Source organism: Symsagittifera roscoffensis, chromosome 2, assembly GCF_963678635.1.
Source record: "Symsagittifera roscoffensis chromosome 2, txSymRosc1.1, whole genome shotgun sequence".
In the NCBI taxonomy this organism is placed as follows: Eukaryota; Metazoa; Xenacoelomorpha; order Acoela; family Convolutidae; genus Symsagittifera; species Symsagittifera roscoffensis.
In genome coordinates this window covers 76,279,831-76,305,581 of record NC_087063.1, presented here as the reverse complement: position 1 = coordinate 76,305,581, position 25,751 = coordinate 76,279,831, and the positions used below count along the sequence as shown (strand labels likewise).

The window sequence follows — 25,751 nt, the reverse complement described above, 5'->3', positions numbered from 1 at the left end:
AGTAAGTTTTGTGGGACCTCGAGCACAGTTCTACTGGTCAAGTTCAAAATTTAAAAAACATAATTTTTTAACTTCTTTTTTCCTTCATTTTTAGCTTGAATTATTCGTTCTCGTTTTAATTTCAAGTTAATGTGGTTTGAAATTTTTAGGAGCTATTTGATCCGTAATTAGGACAAGCGTAGAAATTTAAAAAAAAAACAATTATAGCCCAATCAATGAGAGTAGACGCTTAAAAAGTTGTGATTTTTTGAGAAAATCTGATTTTTGTGAAAATATTGAAAAAAAAATTGGGAAAAAATTTTTTTCTCTCCAAATCCATTGAAACTACCCTCAATCAATTTGCCATGAATTTCTGAGCAGGGTTAAGGTTCATGTTCATTTTTCGAAAAAAAAAACAAATTTTTTTTTTCACATTTTTACCAAAAAATTGTCCGTTTTACACCCAAAACATGTATATGAATGTAATATAATGCAGATTTATGGCTTAAAACACTCTCTGTTACTTTGCGTAAGACCTGGCCAACCCCACCGGGCACAAAGTATGATGAGAGAGAGGACAGAGAGTGTTTGATAAAAAAGCCAAATAAATATGGTTGGACTACCAACAAGAAAATGTTGGACCCTTCCATATTTATCTTTCTTTTGAAAAGAAAGCAATATCCCGAAAAGGATATTCCAAATGGGGTTCACTACTGAGCAAGTGTATTTATCTCTTTCTCTCTCTCTCTCTCATTCTTTCTCAAACAACAATTTTAGCGTAAAATTATTCTCGATTTGTGATTTTTTTCTAGTTTTTCTCTAACATTTTGCTGAAAACTTTACGGGGCAAACTTTAATTGATCTATTAAGCAAAATAAAAACTGAGACAAAAAATATACACACAGTAATGTTAAAACAGCTTAGAAGTCAAAACAAACAAAAAATGAAAATATAAAACCTTGGAATAATAATTGAAACAAAGGAAAGTTTTTTTGTTTAAGTTATCAGAAACCTCGAAACTGTAGTTTTCTCTTTTTTGGCGCATAGCAAGCTGCATTTGGAGGAGTGCCTTGAATGAGATCTGGGGTGACTAGATCAATTGTCTCCGCACTAGATGAAACCCAAGCATCCGAATAGGAAGTTGATTGTTCTGGAGTTGAAACTGCTCCCCTAACAAACGACTCGGGAGACATTGCTGTCGGAATATCCCAGTACGCTTCGCGCTCTGCATAATCACGAATACATCCCTCCTGATTTTCATACAACGGCATTGACTCGCAGTCATACGCGAAGAGAATTTTTCGAGCGAGGTTGTGTCGTTTATCTCCGTCTTTTCTAATGCCGGATAGCTCTCGTGAATAGTGCAACTCTCATACATTCGTTTTCGATTCTGTCTAAGTAGATCGATGTGATCAAGGAGGTAGTTCGGTAGCATGATATGACTTTTTGTAGTCCATTCCTCGTTTTGATTCTCGTCGTTTTTTCGGGGAGCCAAGTCATTGAACGGACTTGCTGTAGACGGAGAGACTCTCTCTTTCTGTTAACGGATGACTGCAATCGACTCCCTCGTGTATGTTTGGTAGATAATTTTTCTTTCTCGATCAGACACTGAGATTATTTGTAAAGGACTAGTCATGACTTGAAGAGGTTTAAAGTTTTGTTAAAATGAAATGACTGAACTACCGAAATGAAATTGAGAGAATGAAAAGTATGAAAAGTTTATTAATGAGAATGAGATCAGGAAAGGGGTGGCATAGTTCAATTAGGTCAAAGCTAATAACTTTTTAGGCGAGGCTATTAAATTTTATTCATTCTTTTAAGCATGACGCCTGAGGTCATGTTAGGAATGAATGTGAAAACCCGATTTTTTAGATTTATGTGATAGCTTTATTATAGTGGCTACGGGCGAAAGCACTCAAAATCAAGTTTTCATGATAGTTTGCCAGACATTCTTTGTTATGCTGTTAAAAATTCATTACCATGATTCATAACAGTCATTAAAATAACCGTCACAATTAACAACACTAGAAGATTTTTAGAGTATAGCCGGGGGAAAAAGTAACTAAATACCCATATAAAAAGAGGTTTATCGTTAAAGAAATTATATCCTTGGTGATTAAGTCTTATCAATATCTCTTAGGGCGCTCGTAAACGTTATCACCTAAATTTTTACTTTGGGAGCGCATGATCTGTCTCGTATACTGTGATCAGTCATTCTTCAACGTTCCACACTAAAAACCAGTTGGTTGTTATTCATTTATAATGTACGCTTCTCTTGACACGGATGTAGACTACTTCGATGATTTTAAGGATATATCTTCGAATGATAAACGTTTATTTAGAGTCGGTGCAAAAACATTCGCACAGACTGGTACTTACATAACTATCAAATTGTACAAAAAAGACGAGGAGGGAACTTTCAAGTATCGACAAGGAATAACTTTGTCAACTGGTGAATTCGAGTCCTTGGCGGACAATTATACAAAAATCAAAAGGTTGACGAAAGCAAAAAACTGCGATGTGACTGAAAAACTTAGAAAAAAGCGAAACAAATCTAAAAAATCTTCATGCTCTGAAAAGGAATGCGAAAGTGAAAACGATGATAACTGTCGGGTTGTGTAACATTATCAACTCGTTATTCGATTGAAACTTCAAAGCAATGGTTGAAGCAATGTATGAGCAATCCCCTGATTATTTCAAACAGTTCCGTAAAAATTACAAATTTCTCATCCTGAATCATGAAACCAACTTTTCAGGCTTCGCTTCAAAAGCAAATTTTGCAGTATCCTCCCATTCGAATAAATTAGATTTTTGCAACCATTCGATTGACAACGAAAAACATTATCATGTGCTGGTCGAATTTACGAAAGAGTCTACCGATTTACTTAACAAGATGACTTCAAAAGCCTTCGTTGTTCCTTGTCTTCTCTCTACATTAAAATATTTAATTTTGGGTTGCTCCAACTATGAATTGTCTGGCCCTCTGATGGAAAAACTGAAAATAGCTGTGAATTATAACTCCATCAACAACTTAGATGTTAGTGGTGTTCCACTTCGCAGACGATTGCCTCAAGTTTGCTTCGGCTCGCAGACTAAATCTGTTCAAACTCAAACTGACCTGATTACCAACGTAACAATTGAACGCTTTACTAATATTTTGAATGGTGAAAACGCTGCTGAGTTTTCTAAAATAATTGACATAATTTTAAGTGGGTATGGTTGTATGGAAATTGATTCAAACAATTTGTTTGTGAAATTTATCATGGAGAAGAAATTCAAGTTTTAAATATTGGTTTTCTTTCGCTCTTGTATATCAAAAAAAAATGTTACTACACACGCGGGAGGCGTTCCCGAGGAGCGTAGCGACGAGCAACGCCGGGTTAGCTATTGCCCCTTAAACCAAACGGCCATGCCTTAATATTTCGAAGGACTTGATTTGAAACTTTTCGCGGTTCACATAAACTTGCAGAAAAAAAACTTTGTTGTTAATAAGAATGAATTGAAAAAAAAAAAAACGATTTTATAAATTTTACAAAAACATCAATAAATTAATTTAGAATAACATAGGTTTGGCAAATCTTATCAAATCATGATCATTAAGTTTGAAACCTATTGGAAATTTGTTTGTAATTATAACATGAGCAACATAAATACAATAAAGTCCGCATAACACTGAATCAGCTGATTGTATTGGTTTTTTCAACAGTAGTTGATTTCCCTAGTGAATTGTACGTCGCATATTCTTGTACACGAGGGGATAATCACATAATTGTTTACCTAGAAGATCTGCGAAGAATATCTGTCCTCCAGCTTGAGCAAAAAGCAACCAGTGGGTTCCAGGTTGATCCGATGGTGAGGCATTCATAATCATGAACGTATTATCGTTTTTCAGTACTGAAGAGCATGGCAAATCTGCCGGAAAAACACCTCTAAAGCGATGTTTCAAATAATTACAACGGTTAATAATTTCTACTAGTTGAAGATTATCCATGTCTATCTTAGGTCATAAGAGTGTTTTTAGTAATTTTTCTATCTGAACGCACATAAACTGTTGATGCACGCTCTCCCATAAACAATAAATCGACGTTATTACCGAGACCTGCGTCAAACTTGAGTTCGAGCGAAATAGTGCAATTGGTCAATTCAGGATGAATAAAATCGTGTGAAGCCTCCTGAGTAGACGTGAGATCAAAAGCCATAATATAATGATTATCATAATTAGCGAGACTGATTCCATGACTAGTGTTTAAAACAAAATCAAGAGCCTCAAGCGTATTGTAATAAATTCTTTTATTGTCTGATGTTGAGATGGGAGTTCCGGCAATGGGTAGACCGTTTCTGTACACAATGATCTCATTCAACCCAAATTTCTGGTAATGAAAAGGGTTTGTTCAATTAGTACCCAAATATGCTTCGTTTATGCTCATTGCTACTATCATTCTTCGAACAGGTTCTTTTGCAAAAACATCCTCTTGTCGCCAGCTTTGTACTCCTGCAGTTGCGAGAAACGTTTTTGGTACTACTTCGATGTAATTGTAAATTGCCGGGGTCTTCAACAAAGTTTTTTCTATTGATGAGAGAACATAGTCAGTCACAGTCATCTTTCTGACATAGAGGTTAGCTTCGATTATTTGGACCTTTTAGTGTTTAGCTGCATCTTCAGATATGACAACAAAATCATTAGGAGAACGTCTAAGAGACAATCTTATTGTCACACCGCTAAGTAGATGCTTGTCACACGACAAAAAGTCGCAAGCAATTTTACCAAATAGCTTCAGCTCGCTCGAGGCCGCAACGAGATCTTTACGCTCCGTAACATCATCAGCTCTCCTTCCAGCACCGTCAATGGCTGATGGATTTTCTTCATAATAATAACCTTGACAAGCCAACCATGTTTTCTTGGCATCATTACCGTATGAAAACTCGGTCTCAATAAAGCTTTTATGGGCAAAATTAGCATTGGTAGTTGATATTTTTTCACCATTCAGAGACAGTGTACACTCAGAAAATAATGAAGATAAAGGATTGTTAACAAAATACGGCGTATCTCTGTTTGCCGCCTCTGTAGCATGCGTTCGAAGCACGTTTCCATTGCTTCGAACAATTCGTGCAACTATTTCCAAACGAGTACGTTGAAGATCGATTAAATTATTTTTGTAGCCGAGTACTTCAAACTCGAGCATAGGACCATCAGGAGAGTAGGAAGGTCCAATTTTTTGGGTGAATGCATTTTCAAAAGTGACAAGTAAAGGCGGTTTCTCAAATAAGTCCAAGGAGCTGTGAGTTGCTTCACTCGGGATTAAATTAGAAATCATTTTTAACCCTTGTAAAGAAATCGGAGCGACTTCTCTGTGCAGTTCATTTTCTGGGAATGACGCGTCTCGTTTTTCGTTTAAGCGCCGTCGATCTTTTCGGATGACTTTTTCGAGATCTACTTCCTGCTCCTACTTGCTTTTTGATTGTTTTTCTAACGGTGCTTTTGAGTGCCTGCTTAGGACTTTTTCTTTTTGTTGCAACTTCTATCAGTTCTGGAGCTGCCTGAAGAAGTAGTTCTTTTCCGATTTTTTTTAGCCGCGGGTATCACAAATTTTCGAGCCAGTGGAATTGCGACTCTTCCTATTCCCATGGCTAATGCACCAAAGCCACTGCCTCGTTGTCTATAATGCCCCGAGAAATGTGGTAGGTTTGCTTGGTTGTGGTAATATGAATCCATTTTGATCAATTTCAATTGCTAAACTTTTGAAATTTCAAAGTCAGAACAACTTTTCCCCCTCCAGCGAAAGGAACAAGTCCTCCAGTTTCGGTGCGCAAGTTCACAGAAATATTGGAAATATTATTGACCAAAAGTTTTTTAAAATCCAAATTACTAAACACTTTACGATGATTCGGTTCAATTGTACATGCGTAACCGTTTTTGACTCGACGATTTGTATCAATGACTCGTAAAAGGGGTGCTTTTGTGTCTCCGACTATTTGATAATGAATTATGTCCAGATAAATAAACATAAGCTGAGTACCAGCGCATACATCAACGGGATAGTCAGCAATAAGATCTTGGGTAGAGAATGTGCTATGTTTCGTGCTTCCTTGTTTGTAACCTATATGATAACCAGTTCCATCTCTGACGCCTTTAAACCCAAGTAGACTAGGAATTTGCGGGCTTGAAAAAGTTATACCTTCCCAATAATGCAGCCATAAGGAAAGATGTTTGGTTATTGGATCTATTACGTAATCCAATTTCTCTAATTCTGTCTTTCGACGAATTTCGTCCAGTATTTGATCAATGCTCGTATATTCTCCTTTTGTTAATTTTGCTGTTTCTCCAAGGTAAGGCCTGGAGATCTTGTCTTTCTCAACTTTCATGCTTGCTATAACCCGATCTTTTTTGTAGTACACAATGTTGTTGTCAGTTACGTTGTTTATCTGAGTAGGGAAGGTAATTTCTGTAACTGCTACTCTCCATTCACCTTGCAAATTTATTTCTTCACTCAGGAGATTTTTGAAGTTGGCCAGAGTGTTATCTTTAAAAACGTTCATTGATGCAGATGAAACTAGGGTAATTGTGAAGGAAGGGGGAACATTATGGGTGAAAAGGCTGTTGGAAGTGCCCTCAGTCATGATTGTCCTTCTCCAGAACGCGAATTAGTTCAGAATCGTAAAATTTTCCCTCAATCGGTTCTCTGTTAGAATCAATCAAATTCGTGTTGGTATGTCAAAAACTTCAAACACTTCATCGGTGAACGATTGTTTGTAACCCTTGCGAAAACGTATGTCTACTTTGGCAAGTCTAACATAATCACCAACATAAAGCTTTGGACGTCGAACTAACTTCAAAGACTGTTCTGCTCTTAATGAAATCAGGCGAGGAACATCTTTTTTAGTTACTTTATTCGGTGCAAGATTTGTGACACGATTTGTTCTCGAATTAATTGCATTGACAAAATCTTGCAATTTGTCAATGTATGAGTAAGTCCATTTATCCTCCAAGTACTTATAAATAAGATTTTTCAAGGAACGGATATTTCTCTCAGCGAATGCGGACTTTTTCTCGCTCTCTGTGCTATATGTGTTTATGCCTTTCTTTTTACATAATGCTTCGAAGGACCCTTTAAACTCTATGCCCTTGTCCACCCATACTTTTTCCGGTTGTTTTGTCGTTATCATTAGTTTGAACGCTTCTGCTGTTGTAGTAGCATACTTTGATTTCAAGGGTTGCACTCTGAGATAGCGGGACATGCAGTCAACTGCAACAAGCACATACTTAACATCATGGTTGTACTGGGCAAGTTTATCAACAAAGGCCAGATCTAATGACCAGATTTCGTCGATATCGTAAACTATGACTTTGAGTCGCGGCGTTTTTCGGATCAAAGTTCGATATTTCGTGTAAGCAGGTTCGGTATGAAGGAAATGTTTAACTTTCTTTCGCGACAAATTGCTTGCTTTTATCAAGTTGTTCACACTACCAAATAACGCGGGACCTTTGTCACTGTATTTAGTTTTCAACAATTTTTCTTCAATCTTGGTAATTTTCCCATTGTTTTGTTTGTGCCTTCGTCTTTTCTGACGTTGGAGAATCTGAATCGTTATGGGGCGTTCCGTATGAGTCAGAGCCTTCTTCTGACTCTTTTTCACGTTTTTGGTTTTGGGTTTTTCTATTACCGCTGAGACTTTTTCGTTTGTTTTTTTTTTACTTCTCTTAAGGTTTGCACTACTTTTTTCCTGCCAAGTGGGCGACGTTGAGCGGGTTCTTGAGAGTCCGGGTTCTCGTTTCTCTTGAGCGTTAATAGGCGCTGACTGAACCGCGTGTTTGGCATTTCGATTTATTACCAGGTTTTCATTCAAGTTGAGAGCAGTTAAAATGTTAATGAACGCCGGATTGTGTAATTTTTTCGTTGGTTGTTGTATGTCGTATTAAAATATTGTAGCTTTAAGTCCTGTTGGTACTTTATCTACATATATCACCTCATTGTCACGGTTTATGGTTACTCTTTCTGAATTTTCTATGATTTCAAGTACGGTTTTTGCTCTAACAAATTTTTTGTCTTCTAAAACTTGTAACTGTCCTAAAATGCTTTCGGTCTGTCTATTGTGTTTCTCTTCTAGTATTTCGTCTGTAACACGTTCGACCGGTACTTCTTCATCGTCCGTTAACAGTTTAAGCTGTTCTTGTTGGGGCTCAACATTATCCGTAAATGTTTCCTTCGTTGCAGTAGTCTTACTAGTTTGTGGAGGTAATTGGGGTCTAAGCCGGTTAAGATAGGACAGTTGAGCATTTTTGTGTTTAATATTATTATCATGAAGAACACGTGCAGCATGTGGCTGCTCTTTAACATATAAGTGTTTCGGAATTAGAATGAATTCTTCAGCAGTCATCATTAAGTTGTTGAAGCAAGTTCACAGAAATATTGGAAATATTATTGACCAAAAGTTTTTTAAAATCCAAATTACTAAACACTTTACGATGATTCGGTTCAATTGTACATGCGTAACCGTTTTTCACTCGACAATTTGTATCAATGACTCGTAAAAGGGGTGCTTTTGTGTCTCCGACTATTTGATAATGAATTATGTCCAGATAAATAAACATAAGCTGAGTACCAGCGCATACATCAACGGGATAGTCAGCAATAAGATCTTGGGTAGAGAATGTGCTATGTTTCGTGCTTCCTTGTTTGTAACCTATATGATAACCAGTTCCATCTCTGACGCCTTTGAATCCAAGTAGACCAGGAATTTGCGGGCTTGAAAAAGTTATACCTTCCCAATAATGCAGCCATAAGGAAAGATGTTTGGTTATTGGATCTATTACGTAATCCAATTTCTCTAATTCTGTCTTTCGACGAATCTCGTCCAGTATTGGATCAATGCTCGTATATTCTCCTTTTGTTAATTTTGCTGTTTCTCCAAGGTAAGGCCTGGAGATCTTGTCTTTCTCAACTTTCATGCTTGCTATAACCCGATCTTTTTTGTAGTACACAATGTTGTTGTCAGTTACGTTGTTTATCTGAGTAGGGAAGGTAATTTCTGTAACTGCTACTCTCCATTCACCTTGCAAATTTATTTCTTCACTCAGGATATTTTTGAAGTTGGCCAGAGTGTTATCTTTAAAAACGTTCATTGATGCAGATGAAACTAGGGTAATTGTGAAGGAAGGGGGAACATCATGGGTGAAAAGGCTGTTGGAAGTGCCCTCAGTCATGATTGTCCTTCTCCAGAACGCGAATTAGTTCAGAATCGTAAAATTTTCCCTCAATCGGTTCTCTGTTAGAATCAATCAAATTGTATGTTGGGGGATTTCGTGTTGGTATGTCAAAAACTTCAAACACTTTATCGGTGAACGATTGTTTGTAACCCTTGCGAAAACGTATGTCTACTTTGGCAAGTCTAACATAATCACCAACATAAAGCTTTGGACGTCGAACTAACTTCAAAGACTGTTCTGCTCTTAATGAAATCAGGCGAGGAACATCTTTTTTAGTTACTTTATTCGGTGCAAGATTTGTGACACGATTTGTTCTCGAATTAATTGCATTGACAAAATCTTGCAATTTGTCAATGTATGAGTAAGTCCATTTATCCTCCAAGTACTTATAAATAAGATTTTTCAAGGAACGGATATTTCTCTCAGCGAATGCGGACTTTTTCTCGCTCTCTGTGCTATATGTGTTTTTGCCTTTCTTTTTACATAATGCTTCGAAGGACCCTTTAAACTCTGTGCCCTTGTCCACCCATACTTTTTCCGGTTGTTTTGTCGTTATCATTAGTTTGAGCGCTTCTGCTGTTGTAGTAGCATACTTTGATTTCAAGGGTTGCACTCTGAGATAGCGGGACATGCAGTCAACTGCAACAAGCAGATACTTAACATCATGGTTGTACTGGGCAAGTTTATCAACAAAGGCCAGATCTAATGACCAGATTTCGTCGATATCGTAAACTATGACCTTGAGTCGCGGCGTTTTTCGGATCAAAGTTCGATATTTCGTGTAAGCAGGTTCAGTATGAAGCAAATGTTTAACTTTCTTTCGCGACAAATTGCTTGCTTTTATCAAGTTGTTCACACTACCAAATAACGCGGGACCTTTGTCACTGTATTTAGTTTTCAACAATTTTTCTTCAATCTTGGTAATTTTCCCATTGTTTTGTTTGTGCCTTCGTCTTTTCTGACGTTGGAGAATCTGAATCGTTATGGGGCGTTCCGTATGAGTCAGAGCCTTCTTCTGACTCTTTTTCACGTTTTTGGTTTTGGGTTTTTCTATTACCGCTGAGACTTTTTCGTTTGTTTTTTTTTTTACTTCTCTTAAGGTTTGCACTACTTTTTTCCTGCCAAGTGGGCGACGTTGAGCGGGTTCTTGAGAGTCCGGGTTCTCGTTTCTCTTGAGCGTTAATAGGCGCTGACTGAACCGCGTGTTTGGCATTTCGATTTATTACCAGGTTTTCATTCAAGTTGAGAGCAGTTAAAATGTTAATGAACGCCGGATTGTGTAATTTTTTCGTTGGTTGTTGTATGTCGTATTAAAATATTGTAGCTTTAAGTCCTGTTGGTACTTTATCTACATATATCACCTCATTGTCACGGTTTATGGTTACTCTTTCTGAATTTTCTATGATTTCAAGTACGGTTTTTGCTCTAACAAATTTTTTGTCTTCTAAAACTTGTAACTGTCCTAAAATGCTTTCGGTCTGTCTATTGTGTTTCTCTTCTAGTATTTCGTCTGTAACACGTTCGACCGGTACTTCTTCATCGTCCGTTAACAGTTTAAGCTGTTCTTGTTGGGGCTCAACATTATCCGTAAATGTTTCCTTCGTTGCAGTAGTCTTACTAGTTTGTGGAGGTAATTGGGGTCTAAGCCGGTTAAGATAGGACAGTTGAGCATTTTTGTGTTTAATATTATTATCATGAAGAACACGTGCAGCATGTGGCTGCTCTTTAACATATAAGTGTTTCGGAATTAGAATGAATTCTTCAGCAGTCATCATTAAGTTGTGAGGTACTTGTAACAAAAATAAAGTATTTGTCGAACTAAATGGAAGCCTTCTTTACTCAAAATAATCGCACGTTTTTTGACAACACTGGTTTTTGGAGTTATTAAGTATTTGTATGCTGTCTCGAATCGTTCGATGTTTGCGATTTTAACGGGTACGTTTCCATTGACTACATTGAGCAAACATTCACAAATAAGTGTTATGATCTCACGATTTGAAGTTTTTCTAATTAATCTTCTTAGCTGGTCAGGTTTCAGTTGTACCATATGCCGCAGAATAGATAAGTTTTTCTTTTTCATTTGTGATTGGAGTAGTTTCTGCTTCAGATAAGGGTAAATAAAAAACTGTTGGCCCAGGTGGTGTGATATTTGAACAATATCTCAAACAATCTGATGTACGGGGGTCCAAGTTGATTAGAAGATGTCCAAAAGAGTCTCTGGTAGCTAATTCGTAACAGTTTCTCAAAAATTTTGATACATTCAATTGTCTTCCTAAAAGATCTAGTTGCTGAACGTCGCGAGGCGATTTGAACAGAATGATGTGTGAAGTGTTCAAATCAATCGTACGCGACCATCGACTTTGTTGAAACAAGTTATGCTTAACATATATTACATCTATCCCTCTATGCCTACCCGCTGTCGCTAACCTAACAAATTCCTTGTCATTATAGATGTCTTCACATGAATCATCGAAAACTAAAAGAACATTTTCTAATTTTCTCACAGATTCGAATCCGTCGAATTTCATGAACTCCACATTCACTTCGCGAGAAGACACTTTTTCTGAGAATGCAGGTTGCATCTCTTTGTAAAGATATAGAACGGTTCCAAAATTAGGTTAAAAAGCATTTCCCATCAGAAGTTTCAAAATTAACTCAGTTTTCCCGGATCCTGAAGGTCCCACTATCGCCATAAAAATTCTTGTCGAAGTATCAATCACTTTATTCATATTCTTGGGTTTGGTAGTACTTAACCAACCAAGCCTGATAAAATCGAGAACCAAACTGACGTTTCTTCGCAACTTAATTTAGTGAAAGAAAGTTTGAGAATGCAGAAAGTTAGTAAAATTAGAATTACTACCATTTGCGCAACAAAAACTACTTCAGACCTTGGCAAAGTTACATTGTTACAAAACTTCCATGATTTTTTTTCACTGTTTGTCTCGTTATAAACAAACTCTGTTACTAATGTTGCGTCAGGTTCATCTACTGCTGTTGTTGCTTCTGACATTTGAGAAACTATTTATTCTACAGACTGTGTTAGACTTTTTCTCTCTGTGAATGACGCTTGTAAAAAATTAAATTACTTTTGAGAACAGTAAACAATTTCATAACGTGTGAAATCTCTATCATTTATGTCATGCATTTCTAAAACAAAGTTTGCTGGGATATTTGCAGTTTTTTTGTAGTACATTATTTTCTTCACAGTATCCTCTTTCACAATCGTCTTAATCTCATCTGGCAATTCACTGCTGTTTAGATCCATCTGAACTCCTGGCTGACGTTTGGGTACTAAGACTAGTTGGGGAAGATATACTCCTCGCTTGCTGGCTAACATTTCTGATAAACTTGAATCTCTGGAAGTATACAAATTGATCAATAACTGGAAAAAAACCTCTTCAACGTAGACAACTCTTCTTCGGAAATTATTATTTGCTCCTTCCTCTGAACAATTTGGCCACTGCAATCAACACGCTCTATTCTCGTTAATGAAATTTTAATATCACCCTCTGGAGTCATCCACGCACAAAGCATTGAATTTGGTGATAGGTATGTCTCCACTTTCGCTGATCTCTCGCTGTTGTTCATTTTTCAACCAATCATAAAAAACCTTGGTTTTCTTCAGGGCACAATGATTCCTGGAGTTGTAATGTGGAATATGTTTATTGCAACTTGGATAATTTTTAAAATATAAGTTTTCAACCCGAGGACAGCCCAAATCATCTAGGTTTTCAATCTTTCGGTCCAAGTACTTGGCCAAAAATTCTGTCTTTCCTTTTCCTTTAGCGTAAAAAACGGCACCGGGATTTCTCAGCACAAAACTCTGAAGTATTTGATTCAAGATTATATAAAGATAATCACCGTTTTCCCAATGGAGACCGTGTAAATAATTTGTTAACCAGTTGTAAGCTTTTTGTTCAAGCTTTGGTAGTATATTGAAATTCACTGGAGGTAGGAAAATGAGTCGATCGCTGTAGTCTGAAGTTGTTATTGCTAATTCTTTAACCACAAAGGCGTTTTTCTTGTAACGAAAGTCTTCCACGTCAAGCACAACTGATCTCTCGCCTAGCATTCTAGTAAATGATAAACTTCTGGTTTTTTCAACTTAATGAAAAGGCAGAACGCTATTCCACTCAAATGTCCCAATAAGCTGTTGTTACAGTTCCAGGGCAACATGTAACAGTACGTGGTACCCTGTTGATAAAATTCGTGTATAAATCCGGCCGCATCGTGCAAAATAGCGTGCAATCGTAAAATTTTGGAATTTTTCAAGTATTTGTCTAAGGAAGAGTTATCAATACCAATCAAGCCACCATAAGGTCTCAACTTAATTAAAATGTCGTAGTTAAGGTTATCAGAACTAACAAAAAACAGAGAACATGCAGCTAGAAAATAGTTGCGTCGGTTAGAATTATCAGGATAAGTTTGTTTCAAAGACGTATAAATTTCGTGAATTATTTTCAAATCAATAGGAGTTACTCTGCTTTTTTGCAATTTCATTATTTATTTTTTCCAACACCTCTCCAACCTGCTGAATTTCAAGCCAGTGGAAATAAAAGTGACCTTGCAAATACCATTTAGTCTCATTAAGATAACGGTGGTAAATAATTAAATAAACCACCGGAAGTTTTTTGTATTTTGATAGCTTGTTGAAACATAGACGGATTTTTCTCTCCAAGTCTTTATCAACCCTTTTTGAGGTAAAATCAAACGAATAGTCGAATACGTTTTCATAATCAGCAAAATTCAAATCGCTCACAGTACCATACTGTTGTTTTGTAGAAATGCACCAAGAGATTTGTTGAAGCTCACTCAAATAAAATTGTTCTTTGAAAATTAACTCGTATTCTTTCTTTGAAATTTCCTTTGCCCTTTCGAGGAAGACGACGTAGCGTTCATTACTAAATTTGAAAAATGAGTTTTTTTCTGCGGTTGAAAACACTCTTAATTGTAAATGTTCATTATCAATATCTTCAGTACACCAAGTTCCCTCTAATTTCATTTTTCTTATTTCAAAATTTGTCAAATTTATCATTTGGTATATTTTGCCCAGAAACGGCCGCCGCCTTTTGAGAGTAATTTCAATTTACTGCCTTTTCACCATAAAATTTAGGTCAAGTTAAGGAATTAGTTTACTGCTGCCAACAGTTAAGCTACGCTGCCAAATTGGCCGGCGCATTTTTATTATATACCATAAAAGTCAATTCCCCGTTCACTAACAAATTTCAACTAGGTCGAAAGTTCATTTGCCCGAAACAAATATAACAATTAATATGATTCATATTATTAACCAGGACCAATAATTAGGACCCCAAAAATTGGAATTAGAAAGAATTTTGTATCGTGTCCCTTGTTGTTAAGCTAAACTTAGCAAGATCCTAAGTAGGGGGTCTTCTGCTTTTTGCGTGGAAAATTTCTTTCGTTTACAAAATCCTAGGATAGGGGTCCTCCAAAAAATTAAGGACCCCTTTCCTAGGATTTTGCTTTACGTGAGGACCCCCCCCCCCCTTAGGAAGGACCCCCCTTAAGATCCGGGACACGATACAATACTACTGTTCTCGCTTATTTTCAAACAAATTACTTCTAATCCTACTTTTGAGAGAATAAGAAGATTCAGAAATTTTCACAAAAAAGTTTAAATTCAAATTTTCCTAAAGTTTAAATTTTTGCTCAACAACACAGTTATGCAGAGAAAATTCCCCTGCATTAAATTGAGCCCTGAATCTCATATTTAATCCGGTTTTTTGGAAAAAAAAATTCTAAAAATTCACCAAAATGTCAATAAAAACTTTTTTAAAGCCATAATTTTTTCTGCAAAAATTAGCGCGTGGGCACTTATGCAGAAAAAATTCCCCCTGCATGAAATTGAGCCCTGAATCTCAGATTTAATTCTGTAGTTTTCGAAAAAAAATTCTTAAAAATTACCAAAATGTCAATAAAGACTTCTTTGAAGCCATAATTTCCTACAAAAATTAGGGCGTAACTTTTTATGCAGAGAAAGTTACCGCAACCGTAATACAATTAAACCCTTAATCCCAAATTTAATCAAGTTTTGGAGAGAAATTTTGGGGAGAACTTTCTGAAAAATGACTAAAATGTCAGAAATGACTTAAATGTCAAGATTTCCACGGCTTGTTCTTAGGCTTAAGATTTTATTATCAGATTTGGCAAAAAGTTTTTGAGAAAAAAGGAAAAGTCCAAAAAGTGAGTTAAAAGTAACCCCCATTGAAATTTCCAAGGCATAGGTCGTTTGGTAGGGTGAAAAAAGACTAGCAGAATCTGCAGAACAGTGCAAAAATTTTTCAAAGCGTCTCAAAAATTAAATGAAAAAGCAAATTCGATACATTTTCGTAAGAATTGTTTTCTACAAAAAGAAATGGTCTGATTAGCATCGTCCTGCATATTCTAATGCTCAGCGGCGTGCGCGTGTAAATTTTAGTTGGAGGGGCCGCTTTTATTAACTTCTGGCGATTTTCTAGGTCAGCCATTTTGAATTTTTTGAGTCCGTCCATTAAAACCATATTTGGCAACTTTTTACAATTTAATCTGAAACTATAGGCCTTGCAATCAAACTACTAAGCCTATGTGGGTAAGGGACTCGATTTGAAACCTTTCCAGGGAATCATAGGATGACTAGTCATGCATATGGCAAATAATGCTTGCAAAGTTTAGCGGCTAAGTTCAAATTAGTATGAGGTTATGAATTATAAATTTGAAAGTATCATAAGAATTAACGCCAGCTGTCTGTGGAAGGAGCCACATACGACTCGCGGAAAACAAACATTTAAATAAACATCCGGATTTTTTGACATTTTCCCACAAAATAATTTGCAATGCCAGATGAAACCAGATTTTATGAGTTTTCTTTTCTTTAAATTTCGTTAAAAATTCATGTATACAGGCAAATACATCTCATCTGTCAATAATTTAACAAAATGTATTCATGCAGAGGCGTATATAGTTTTTGCAAAACAGGCGGATGTGTATTTAGAAAATTACTGAGTAACAAAAGCGGATTTAGGAATTTAGGAGGGGGGGGGGGGCGTTGTTCGGACACCTTTTTCTCAAGGGTTCCACCACCCATTGAGATAATCGATTTTGGCTGACTGACCGTAAATTTTTCTGTTCTAAAATTTTGAAATTTTTCTAATATATATACTAATTTTTACGGGAGAGTGCGAGCCGACAAAACGCAATTTTTTTGGTCGAAATCTTCCAAAAAGTGCACTCCTTTTTTGGCCAATTTTTTGAAAAAATTACCTGCGGCGCAGAGCTTCTGATGAATATAGGGTCTTTATGGTGATTTGAGAAAGCTAAGAAAATCAATTTGGTCTACCTAAAAAAGTCGACAAAATTGTCAAATTTTTTTTTTGAAAATCCCCCCTCCCGTCGAGAAATTCCTTGATACGCGCCTGCTGAGATAGTTGATTTAACTCACTTAATTATAGTCAACTGATAAGGGAAAATAACTTTGTATATAAATATCATGAACAAATTTTTCTATCGTCATTGATGTTTCGTTCGTCATTGATATTTGAACTGAATGAATATTTCGACCATTTAACCAACTTGAAGTGAAAATGAGCATATACCGTACTCTGATCCATCAAAATCAAACACATTTTACACATTTTATATTGGTATATAACCTTTTTTAAAACCACTGCTTACGCCATAAAACTGGTGTATGTTTGGCGTCCCCGTATGTGTGTGAGAGTGAGGGGGGGGGGTAGGGGAGGGGGTGTAAAAGAGCCTGCTGTTAACCTTTTGATTTCGGATGCGTCGTGTTTGAAGAGTAGCTGGATGATGTCGATGTTGTTCCTGTGTGCTGCCAGCATGAGGGGAGTCATGTCCGGAGGGTAGGTGCCAGACTTACTCGTTTCATTCACGCACTTCTGAAACAACATCACGAAACAAATTTTAAAAAAAACTGCGAAAAATTAATTAGATGTTTTTTGGCGTTTAGTACCGCACACCCTATTTATCAGGTGTATGATCAGAAAAAAAACAAATTGAATGCCTTGCACAAGTTATGAACATCCGCTTTTGTAAGCTAAAACTATTTTTAAAAAATGATTGCAAAATGTTGCTCAACTTTAGCCAGAAATATTGTTTTAACAAAAGGTCTCCCTTTTATCGATTCTTGATAATTTTTGTTAGGGAGCCATTTTAGACCAATATAACAACCCCCCCCCCCCCCCCGCTATAAGCAGTATACTCTTTCTAAGACGTCGCACGAGCTCGAAAGCCGAATTGAGTGGCCCATTAGAGGGTTCTAAAAATATACTTTTTCCGCGCCACTTAAAAATCAAGCTCGGCTTATGAATATTCAATCTACTACACTTTCAAAGAGAAATTTGATGTTTTAATGGTTTTGGCTTCGCTGTTATCTCTCTTTTTAGATTAAAATTGGAAATAACATTACTTAGCATCGTTTTAAATTGTTATCCCATCTTTTCAAAAGGATAATGTTAATTTTTCTTGAAAACTAATATTGCTGGCCCTCTAGCTTTTTCAAAATTGCAATAAACGCTTTCAGAGAAAAAAGTCCCCAAAAAATAAAATATAGTGATATTATTCTATGCATGGTTTTTGGATGTATTTTTTGTTCGCATCAGGGGCGGATCTTAGATTTTCTCACGTAACTTTCACAACGATTTTTCATTTCCGTTGTTAGTAATTGTATCAGGCTAGCAAAAATCTGTTCAACTGGAGAAACGAAATCATGCAAACCGAACAGCGCATTCATAAGTTACGCAAAGCGGATTTCGTGCAAGTGATTTGCATATTTCCAGGTTATTTTTCTTGCACTGTCACAAAAATTTATCACGTGGCATTAGCTCCGATGGTAGGATGAAAGAGAAAATGGGCGAAAATTTCTTTTGAAATTCCCTCGAGTGTATCAAGCTTGTATTTAATGTCATTTTGTTTAGGGTCCGCTCGCTTCGTCTTTCTTTTCATGTAACTTCATTGCTCGGTCAGCTGGACTCATATCGAAATTTTTACGGCCCCTCCAAATAGACCATTTACAACTCAAGTTCATCAACCAGAACGGCCATAAAGTCGAAATTTCACATGCTAAGTGTTGTGGCATGGCCTTATCTACCCAAAACAATCTAATTTGAAAACCCAACCAGGGAGTTTTAGCCATACCATTTTCATCTTTCTGTAGAAATTTTAGGCCAACTCTTTCCATCTTGATTATAAATACTTTTTATATTTAGCGTAACGTGACACTTAAAACTATATAATATATCAAAGATTTTGCGAATCGATCAAAGATTTATTGGTGACATTGAAATTACGTTTCCGATTTGATATAACACTTCATACATGTTTTAAGCCAGAAAAAGATGAAACTTTTAAAAAATAAATTTGGTTCAAATTGGTTCAGGAAATCAATAATGAACACGACATTCAAAAGCGCGTTGATAAATCTTGAGACGATTACGTGGAGCAATTTGACTTCCGATGGAGATTGATTGGTATATCGAGACCATCTGCACCATAAATATACACCAGACATAAATACTTGATTATCTTTTCCACACCTACTTGAAGTTCTAACATGGAAATTAGCAAATGTCACCACTTTCCACATAATGCATTCGAGTAATTTCCTCTGCGATATTCTGGTGTTTTATTGATAGCTTAAGACGTCAAAATACCTGTCAGTTTTGCCTTTTTGGTTCAAGTTCAACTCGAGCAGCTTTCAAAAGCACATTGAATAAGTATTTGAACCGCCGTACTTTTCCATTCAAAAATTTTTAGTACTATGCGTAATGCATAAATTAGTTATAATGAGAAAAAACTATGAAAATATATGTTGCTTTCGAAAATCAAATAGCTGAACAAATTATAATTTGTTTTTCTTAAGTTTGATCTCAAATCTAGGATCTAGGATTTTCTCGAGGAGGGGGTATTTTTTCAAAAATTTCAATTTTTTCAAAAAGTTTTGACAATTTTTTGAGCTATGTCGATCACAATGATTTTCTTAGCTCTTTCAGATCACTCAAATTTGACGAGTTTGACAGAAATTAGTGCAAAACCGGCAAATTTTTAAACTGTTGAGGAAAAAACAAGTCAAAATAAACGTTTTTGAGCATTTTATGAGAGTTTTGACCCTGAAAAAACATATATTTGAGGAGAATTATTCTCCTGAAAAAAGTTAGGGTCGGTCAGCCAAAAACGGCTATCATAGAATAGTAACAAAAATGCAGTGTTTCCTTCAATGGAACCTTATTTAAGTCAAAAAGTCTGGCTATAACTGGTTATCTCTGGTTATTATTCGGGGAGAAATCTGTAAATGCTAATTAAAAGAAATAGAAACTGAAATTTGAAAAGCGCTAAAATCTGCTATTTGATTTCAGTAAACTCAAGAACTAATCAAGAGTAGCCGATTTATGAGCTCAAACAGAGAAGAGCTCAAAGTAATTGTTCCGACTTTCGATACGAAAGTAATTGTTCCGACTTTCGATACGAAAGTAACGGAATATTTGTGCTCGGGGTGGGTTTTTTTTCTTCAGACAAATATCGACTTTTTAACTAGCCATTTTTGACGGAATTTTTTTAATCATTCGAAAGCTATTGTTTTCCTGAGCTTGAATTTAAAAAGATATTTTACCTGTGATCATTTTTCATAAAATTATGGGGGTTTAAAGACAATTTGGGACAATTAACGCGCGATAAATTTCGCGCTATTAACGCGTAAGCGAGATTTAATCCGTCTTAGAAATCGTTCCAAATTGGTTCAAGGATGCTTTTATGCCATAATTGATTTGTTAATAGGCGCAAAATCTATCACTTTGTACTTAATATGACGTGTGGGGGGATGTTTTTACATAAAATCTCAAATTTACATCATTCGAAAAGTATTGTTGTCCTGAGTTCAAATTTGAAAAGATATTTCACCTGTGATCATTTTTCGTAAAGTTATGAGGGTTTAAAGATTGCCATTTTGGCCATTTTGACCAATTTGGGACAATTAAAGCGCGATAAAATTCGCGCTATTAACACGTAAGCGGAGAGTTAATCCGTCTTAGAAATCGTTCCAAGTTGGTTAAAAAAAGCTTATTTGCCATAATTGGTTTGTTACAAGGAGCGAAATTTTATCCTTTTGTACTTTGTATGGCTTGTGGGGGGATGATTTTCATTGAAAATTTCAAATTTTAGAATTTTTTTTGATTTTGTTTTATTTCATTGAATTTTTAAATATTATTACTGCTCCATAAATCTTAAAAGGCAGTTGGAACATTCAGGGCTTCGCCCTGATACGAGCAGTCTTGTTATAATTTCAAATTAAATTCTGAAAGATTGAATTAAGCGAAAAAAAAATGAGTTTTTCAACAGCCGACGCCAAAACTTAAGAATTTACCTTTCAATTTTTTTTCGAGCAAATTGATATTTGACCCTTTTCGACAAAAAGTTTCATCAAATGTCGATTGAGTTTGGAAAACTGTTTTTTAAATAAGTTTCAAGGCAATCAAATTTTTCCACGGTTTTTGTTAAATCTCATAAAAAAATTTCAAATCAGTTAATTTTAAGCCAACTAAAAAACTCATAATTTATCAGTTTTCGACGATGTAGAACTGCTCTCGAGATTTTATTTCAAAAAACACATTTGATTTCTGCTTAAATTTCACCCAATTTAATTTTGCAGGTTTGATTTTTTAAACTACATTTTTGGAGGTTCCCATTTTAACAAAAAGCAGAACTTCTTGTATCAGATGGTAATTTTAATCAATTCTTCTGCACTTCCTGTGTGTGTACTAATTTCTTAAACCTCGATTCAATACGAGGCCAAATGGTGTATTTTGTTCTTTGTTAGCAAAATCCGCAACAAGGCTGCTCCTTATAATTTTTCTTTAATCGTCTAAACAAACCAGCAGATAGAGCTAGACTTTGCCGGACCATTACCATTTGTGTGGGGCCCACAAAGCTTTATCTTAGTGTGTATAGATAGTTTTTAAATTTGCCTCATTTCAAAAATCATCAAGTACTTTAGCTACATTGTTAATAAATTTCCTTGAAAAATACACTTCACTTAACGGAACTGCAAGATGAAAATTCGAATGGGCAAAGTTTAAGCAATTTTTTCCAAGGAAGATGGAGAAATTTTCCAGAATCAGAGAATAAACCTAACATTCAGCCCGGTGGAAGATTGTACACGTTTAGGTTCAATTGGACGATTGATGATAACAATCTAGGAACGATAAATTATTATGGCTCAAATAAACAAAAAATCACAAATGGAACTGACCCTAATGAAAACTCTAAAACCTTCAAGAACGGTAAACCAGCAAAGGTTAAAGTTTTCACCTTTTGAAGCACACTTTGGAGGAACACCGAACACTATATGGCATAAAATGGTAAACACCTTTTGTCGAACAAATTGGATTAAAACACAAACTTGCTGTGCATAGATAAAAGATGAAAACTAATCTAATTCCGACCAAGAAATGATATCTGGACAATTGAAGTCGTTCAACTTAGAATCACCACCAGGAACTCGTACGAGGGTAACATTCAATCGACCCGTCAATCAAAGAAAAAAAATGCCGAGACTCGACTTAAGCTTTCAAAAACTTTTTTTCTACTGAAACACTTCACCGACGTTTAAAAATTTTCTGTGGTCACACTTCTAAAATTGGTATAATTTATCACTTATAACTGACCGCCTCAAATCGCGCATTAGCCTAAAAACAATTTGCAAACAAACTACACCCATTATTAAACCCTCAAGTCAAAGATATGGTTTATAAGTTGAAATAACATAAGTCAAAAACCCGCAGTGCTCATATTAACTGAGTAAAATGACTTGTGGTATGTAATAAAATCATTTATACTTCAAGTTGCTACTTTTCAATCTTGCTCTTGTTCCTTGGGTGGAAAAGATAGATGATTGTACCATCAATTAGTTTTAAACAGAAATAGTGTCATTTCAACATTCATATTGAATTAAGTTATTGGACTAATTTTTTTGAAGATTTTATACCAAAGATCAACCGCTTTTTAGAACATGAGGTGCCAGTCATTGTTCTGTGGATTCTGAATAATCTAATTAAACCTTTTTAACGAAAAGTTTTGACTAACTTTAGTTTAGCATGGCGTCTAATCACGCTTAAGCTTATTACTTTTAAACTACTAAAACCAACCTATACTTATTAACTAGTCTTAAAATCCAACTATATACCATCGTCTTATTATCGTTGTTTAACGAGCTTGGGTATCCCAATTTTTAAAAAAAACTTTCGGCGCCAATTTATATTGATTTTGAGGGGGACAAAAGAGGTCTGCAAATTTTTTTTTTTTTTGAAAACTTGCTCGATCCCCTTGAAAAAAACCATAAATCCGCCCAGCCCTAATTGTATTTTTTCAACCCTCTCCATCTTTTTTTTTCAAACCCTGTGGATTACCAGAAATTGATCAAAATCAAATCAAAGTTGGTCTCCACCGAATCTATTACAACCTGATAGTAAACATGTCAAAATTATGTCTAGACAAAATATGTCTAGACAAAAATCAACAACACCGAGTACAATCATTTTGCTAATTTTTACAAATTTCAGGACAATAAGAACCTTGGTTTTAGCTGGAGGCAATTTGCTTGAAATTTTACGTGAATTTTTTAGGAACTAGTTAGTTAAAAATTTTTACGAACACAAGTTGAAAAAAACTTTCAGATTTAATTTGATTAAAGTTTTCAGGGCTAGAACGTTGAGTGAAAAAAAAGTATTCTTTTCGTCAAATTTTTTGTACTAAATTTCAACTTATAAGACGTCATAATGGTTCCTGTTTCGCAGACGGTTGTGACATTTGCGACGTATTCTGATTGAACGCCAGAGGAAATGGGTTAATAATGACTGGTACCACCAAATCAACCGAACGTTCGTAAAGCCGAAAAAAAAGAAATACTCAAGGGAGGAAAACTTGGAAAAAAGGTAGGAAAAACTAATTGTAAGTTTCCTTCTTATAAGTTAAAACGAAATCAACTAGTAAATTTATGCCAATTTAGATCCAATTTAGATTCAATTAATACGAAATTTCACCATAGAACTGGCTCTTTCGATTTCCGTATTAAATTGAAACTTTTAATTAAGCTAAAACCAAAAAATTGCTTTTTTTCATTTTACAGCAAGATTGCTGCATTAGTGTTTTGGGATCACGCAATTTCATCGGTTATTTGCACTATCAGCTTAAGCCAATCAGTACTGTTGAGGACTTGGGGTACTTGATGATCTTGGTAAGGGCAAATTAGTATTGGTATATGAACTGAAAAAGTGATTATGTGGAGTAGTTATTCACTCCTATTAGATAACAGTGCACAGGCAGAGGTTGAAAAAAGCAATAAAATTGATTGTTTTATGAGAAAAGACCTCCCACTATTTTAGTTATTCATTTCCAGGAGAAAGCTAGTCACATTTTTTTAACTGCTCAACAATTCAATTTTTCCCGGGAATTTGAGCCCAGCGATCTTTTTAGTTAAAGCGATCTTCAATGAAGCCGAGAATAATTCCACATTAGTTTAAAAAGTATAGCTCACATTTTAAACTATTTTAAAAAGCAAAGGTTGCGTTATTAAATTTCTAAGTCGGGGAGTCCGGTTAGTTTTCGATTTTTTGCATACAACGACTAGACTGAGCTTCAAAAACAAAACTTGAAAATTTAGAACCAGGAAAATAGCAATTTCAGCATTTCCGAATACTTCCTATTTGTTTGCAAGGGCGATGCAACAGTTTCTGCAGCCCAGAAATTTAAGTGAAATTTGAAATGGTATTTCGTAAAATGGGGGTTGCGGTTTGCCATTATATGCTGATGAGTCCATGTGTCGAAATTTTCACCTAATTAATTGAAACACAGCAGCAGCGGATTCTCTGTAAAGATGGGAATAACAAATGTTTTGGCCCTTTTTCTCGTCGACCAAAGAAGTGTATTGATGAAAACGAGGAAATACTTTCGATGAATATATTATGGTTTGGATAACAAAAATTGCACTTCGGAACCTTTTTCTAAAAGAAAAGGCTAGTAAATTGATGTCTATTTAGGAAACCCCCCCTATGGTATCTACTGAGAATTCAACTAGATTATTCCTTAACAATTACACCCCCTCTTTATTGAAAGGGGGTAATTACTAAGAAGATCAAAAAATTGTATAGCTACATAGTGAAATAGTTGGTTTTTATCAATTACATTTTGAAAGAGGTATATAAAAATTTAAGAAACTTTGTTGTAGATTTTTGAAAGAATCTGAACTACTGACCAGGAATGTAGGCACGTCTAGGAGTTCCTTGAGAACAGAGATGCACTCGAGGTCGATGGCATGCAACAGGATGTCCACCGCATTCTGATCTGCAGTATGCTGGATCACATCCGCCACAGTCTCGTGACCTTGAAACATTTCAAGCGTGAACAAACGTGAACAAACGATTATATAATAGATCAAAATAAAATTCAATATTGAAAAAAATGGCGAATTTAACCATGTATCGTCTTACAATTTTAGATGAGATTTGTTAAAATTCTAAAAATTTTTTCCGCCTCTAAAGGCATGGGAAGGATCTATGGCGTAGGTTACTTTTGCCTACCGATTTAAGGTTACTCAAAGAAACCTTCTAGATCAAGTGCCGTATCGTTTTGCAGATTTTTCAGTCGAGATTAAGATTCCAGAAAAGTTCAAACAAAGTGGTCTCATTTTAGAGAAAAACTGGTCTTTTCACTCATGAAACTTATGTAAAAGATAAACCACGGAGGTAGAGACTTATACCTAATTCATCTGAGATTGTTTTAGTTATAATTAATTGAATTCTTTTAGAATTTTTCACTTACTTAACCCCCTCTCTGTAACTAAAAAGTCAGAAAAAATGAAAAAAATTCGATTGAAAAATTCATTAAAAAAATAGATTAAAAATCAACTCCGCAACAAGTACGTACCGATAGATTTGAGGAACTTGGCACTTCGTTTCCGACTGATATTTCCCATTTGGCACATGTTTGCGAAGGTACTCGAATGCTGCGATTGGTAGTTGAGATTAGACGCTTGTGAGTGGTCGAAGGACTGCGCTGAGCTCCTCCTGGCTAATTCGCTCTCGCCTCGTGCGCTCGGTTCTAATTGATGACTTCGTACACCTGTTTCCGGGTTCCTCCGCTGATTGTAACGACTCTCGGGTCGGTCAACCGAGGAACTGAGACGTGTGTTTGTCACAAACCGAGTCTTCCGATGCTCTCGGTGATCCGCTGCTCGGCCAAGCAAAGCGTCGTCGCGAACGTCGTTAGTTCCGACTATGATGTCGGGTTCACTCGAAACGTGAGTGAGAATCTTCGGAGGCTGATTCCGAGGATTCGATTTCTGATCCGATTCTTTCTTGATTTGCAAAGCTCCGCTCGTTTTCGATTGGGTCGAAGTTTTTTGGTCGGTGGGTTGTTTGGGTTTGTTGGTGGAGGATGAGCCCGATAGTAGCGAAGTGTGATGAGTGCTGTCGGGTGGCGAGTGTTTGAATCCCCAGCTGTTTTTATTCTGATGGTAACTCACAACTGTCTGTTTGGATTTCTAAACATTTAAAACAAATGA

The 25,751-nt window shown here is 35.9% G+C and overlaps 1 protein-coding gene across 1 annotated transcript in view; it reads right to left on the bottom strand.

Annotated features, from left to right (window-relative positions):
- Positions 1–25,751, bottom strand: part of LOC134839977 (short transient receptor potential channel 3-like) — a 70,544-nt gene that overhangs the window by 28,149 nt on the left and 16,644 nt on the right. Inside the window, exons 4-6 of the mRNA XM_063855606.1 lie at positions 25,115–25,730; positions 24,444–24,571; positions 16,949–17,079 (exon numbers count right to left, since the gene is read on the bottom strand). Coding sequence (XP_063711676.1) covers positions 16,949–17,079; positions 24,444–24,571; positions 25,115–25,730 — 875 coding nt within the window. The remainder of the gene's footprint in view (positions 1–16,948; positions 17,080–24,443; positions 24,572–25,114; positions 25,731–25,751) is intronic.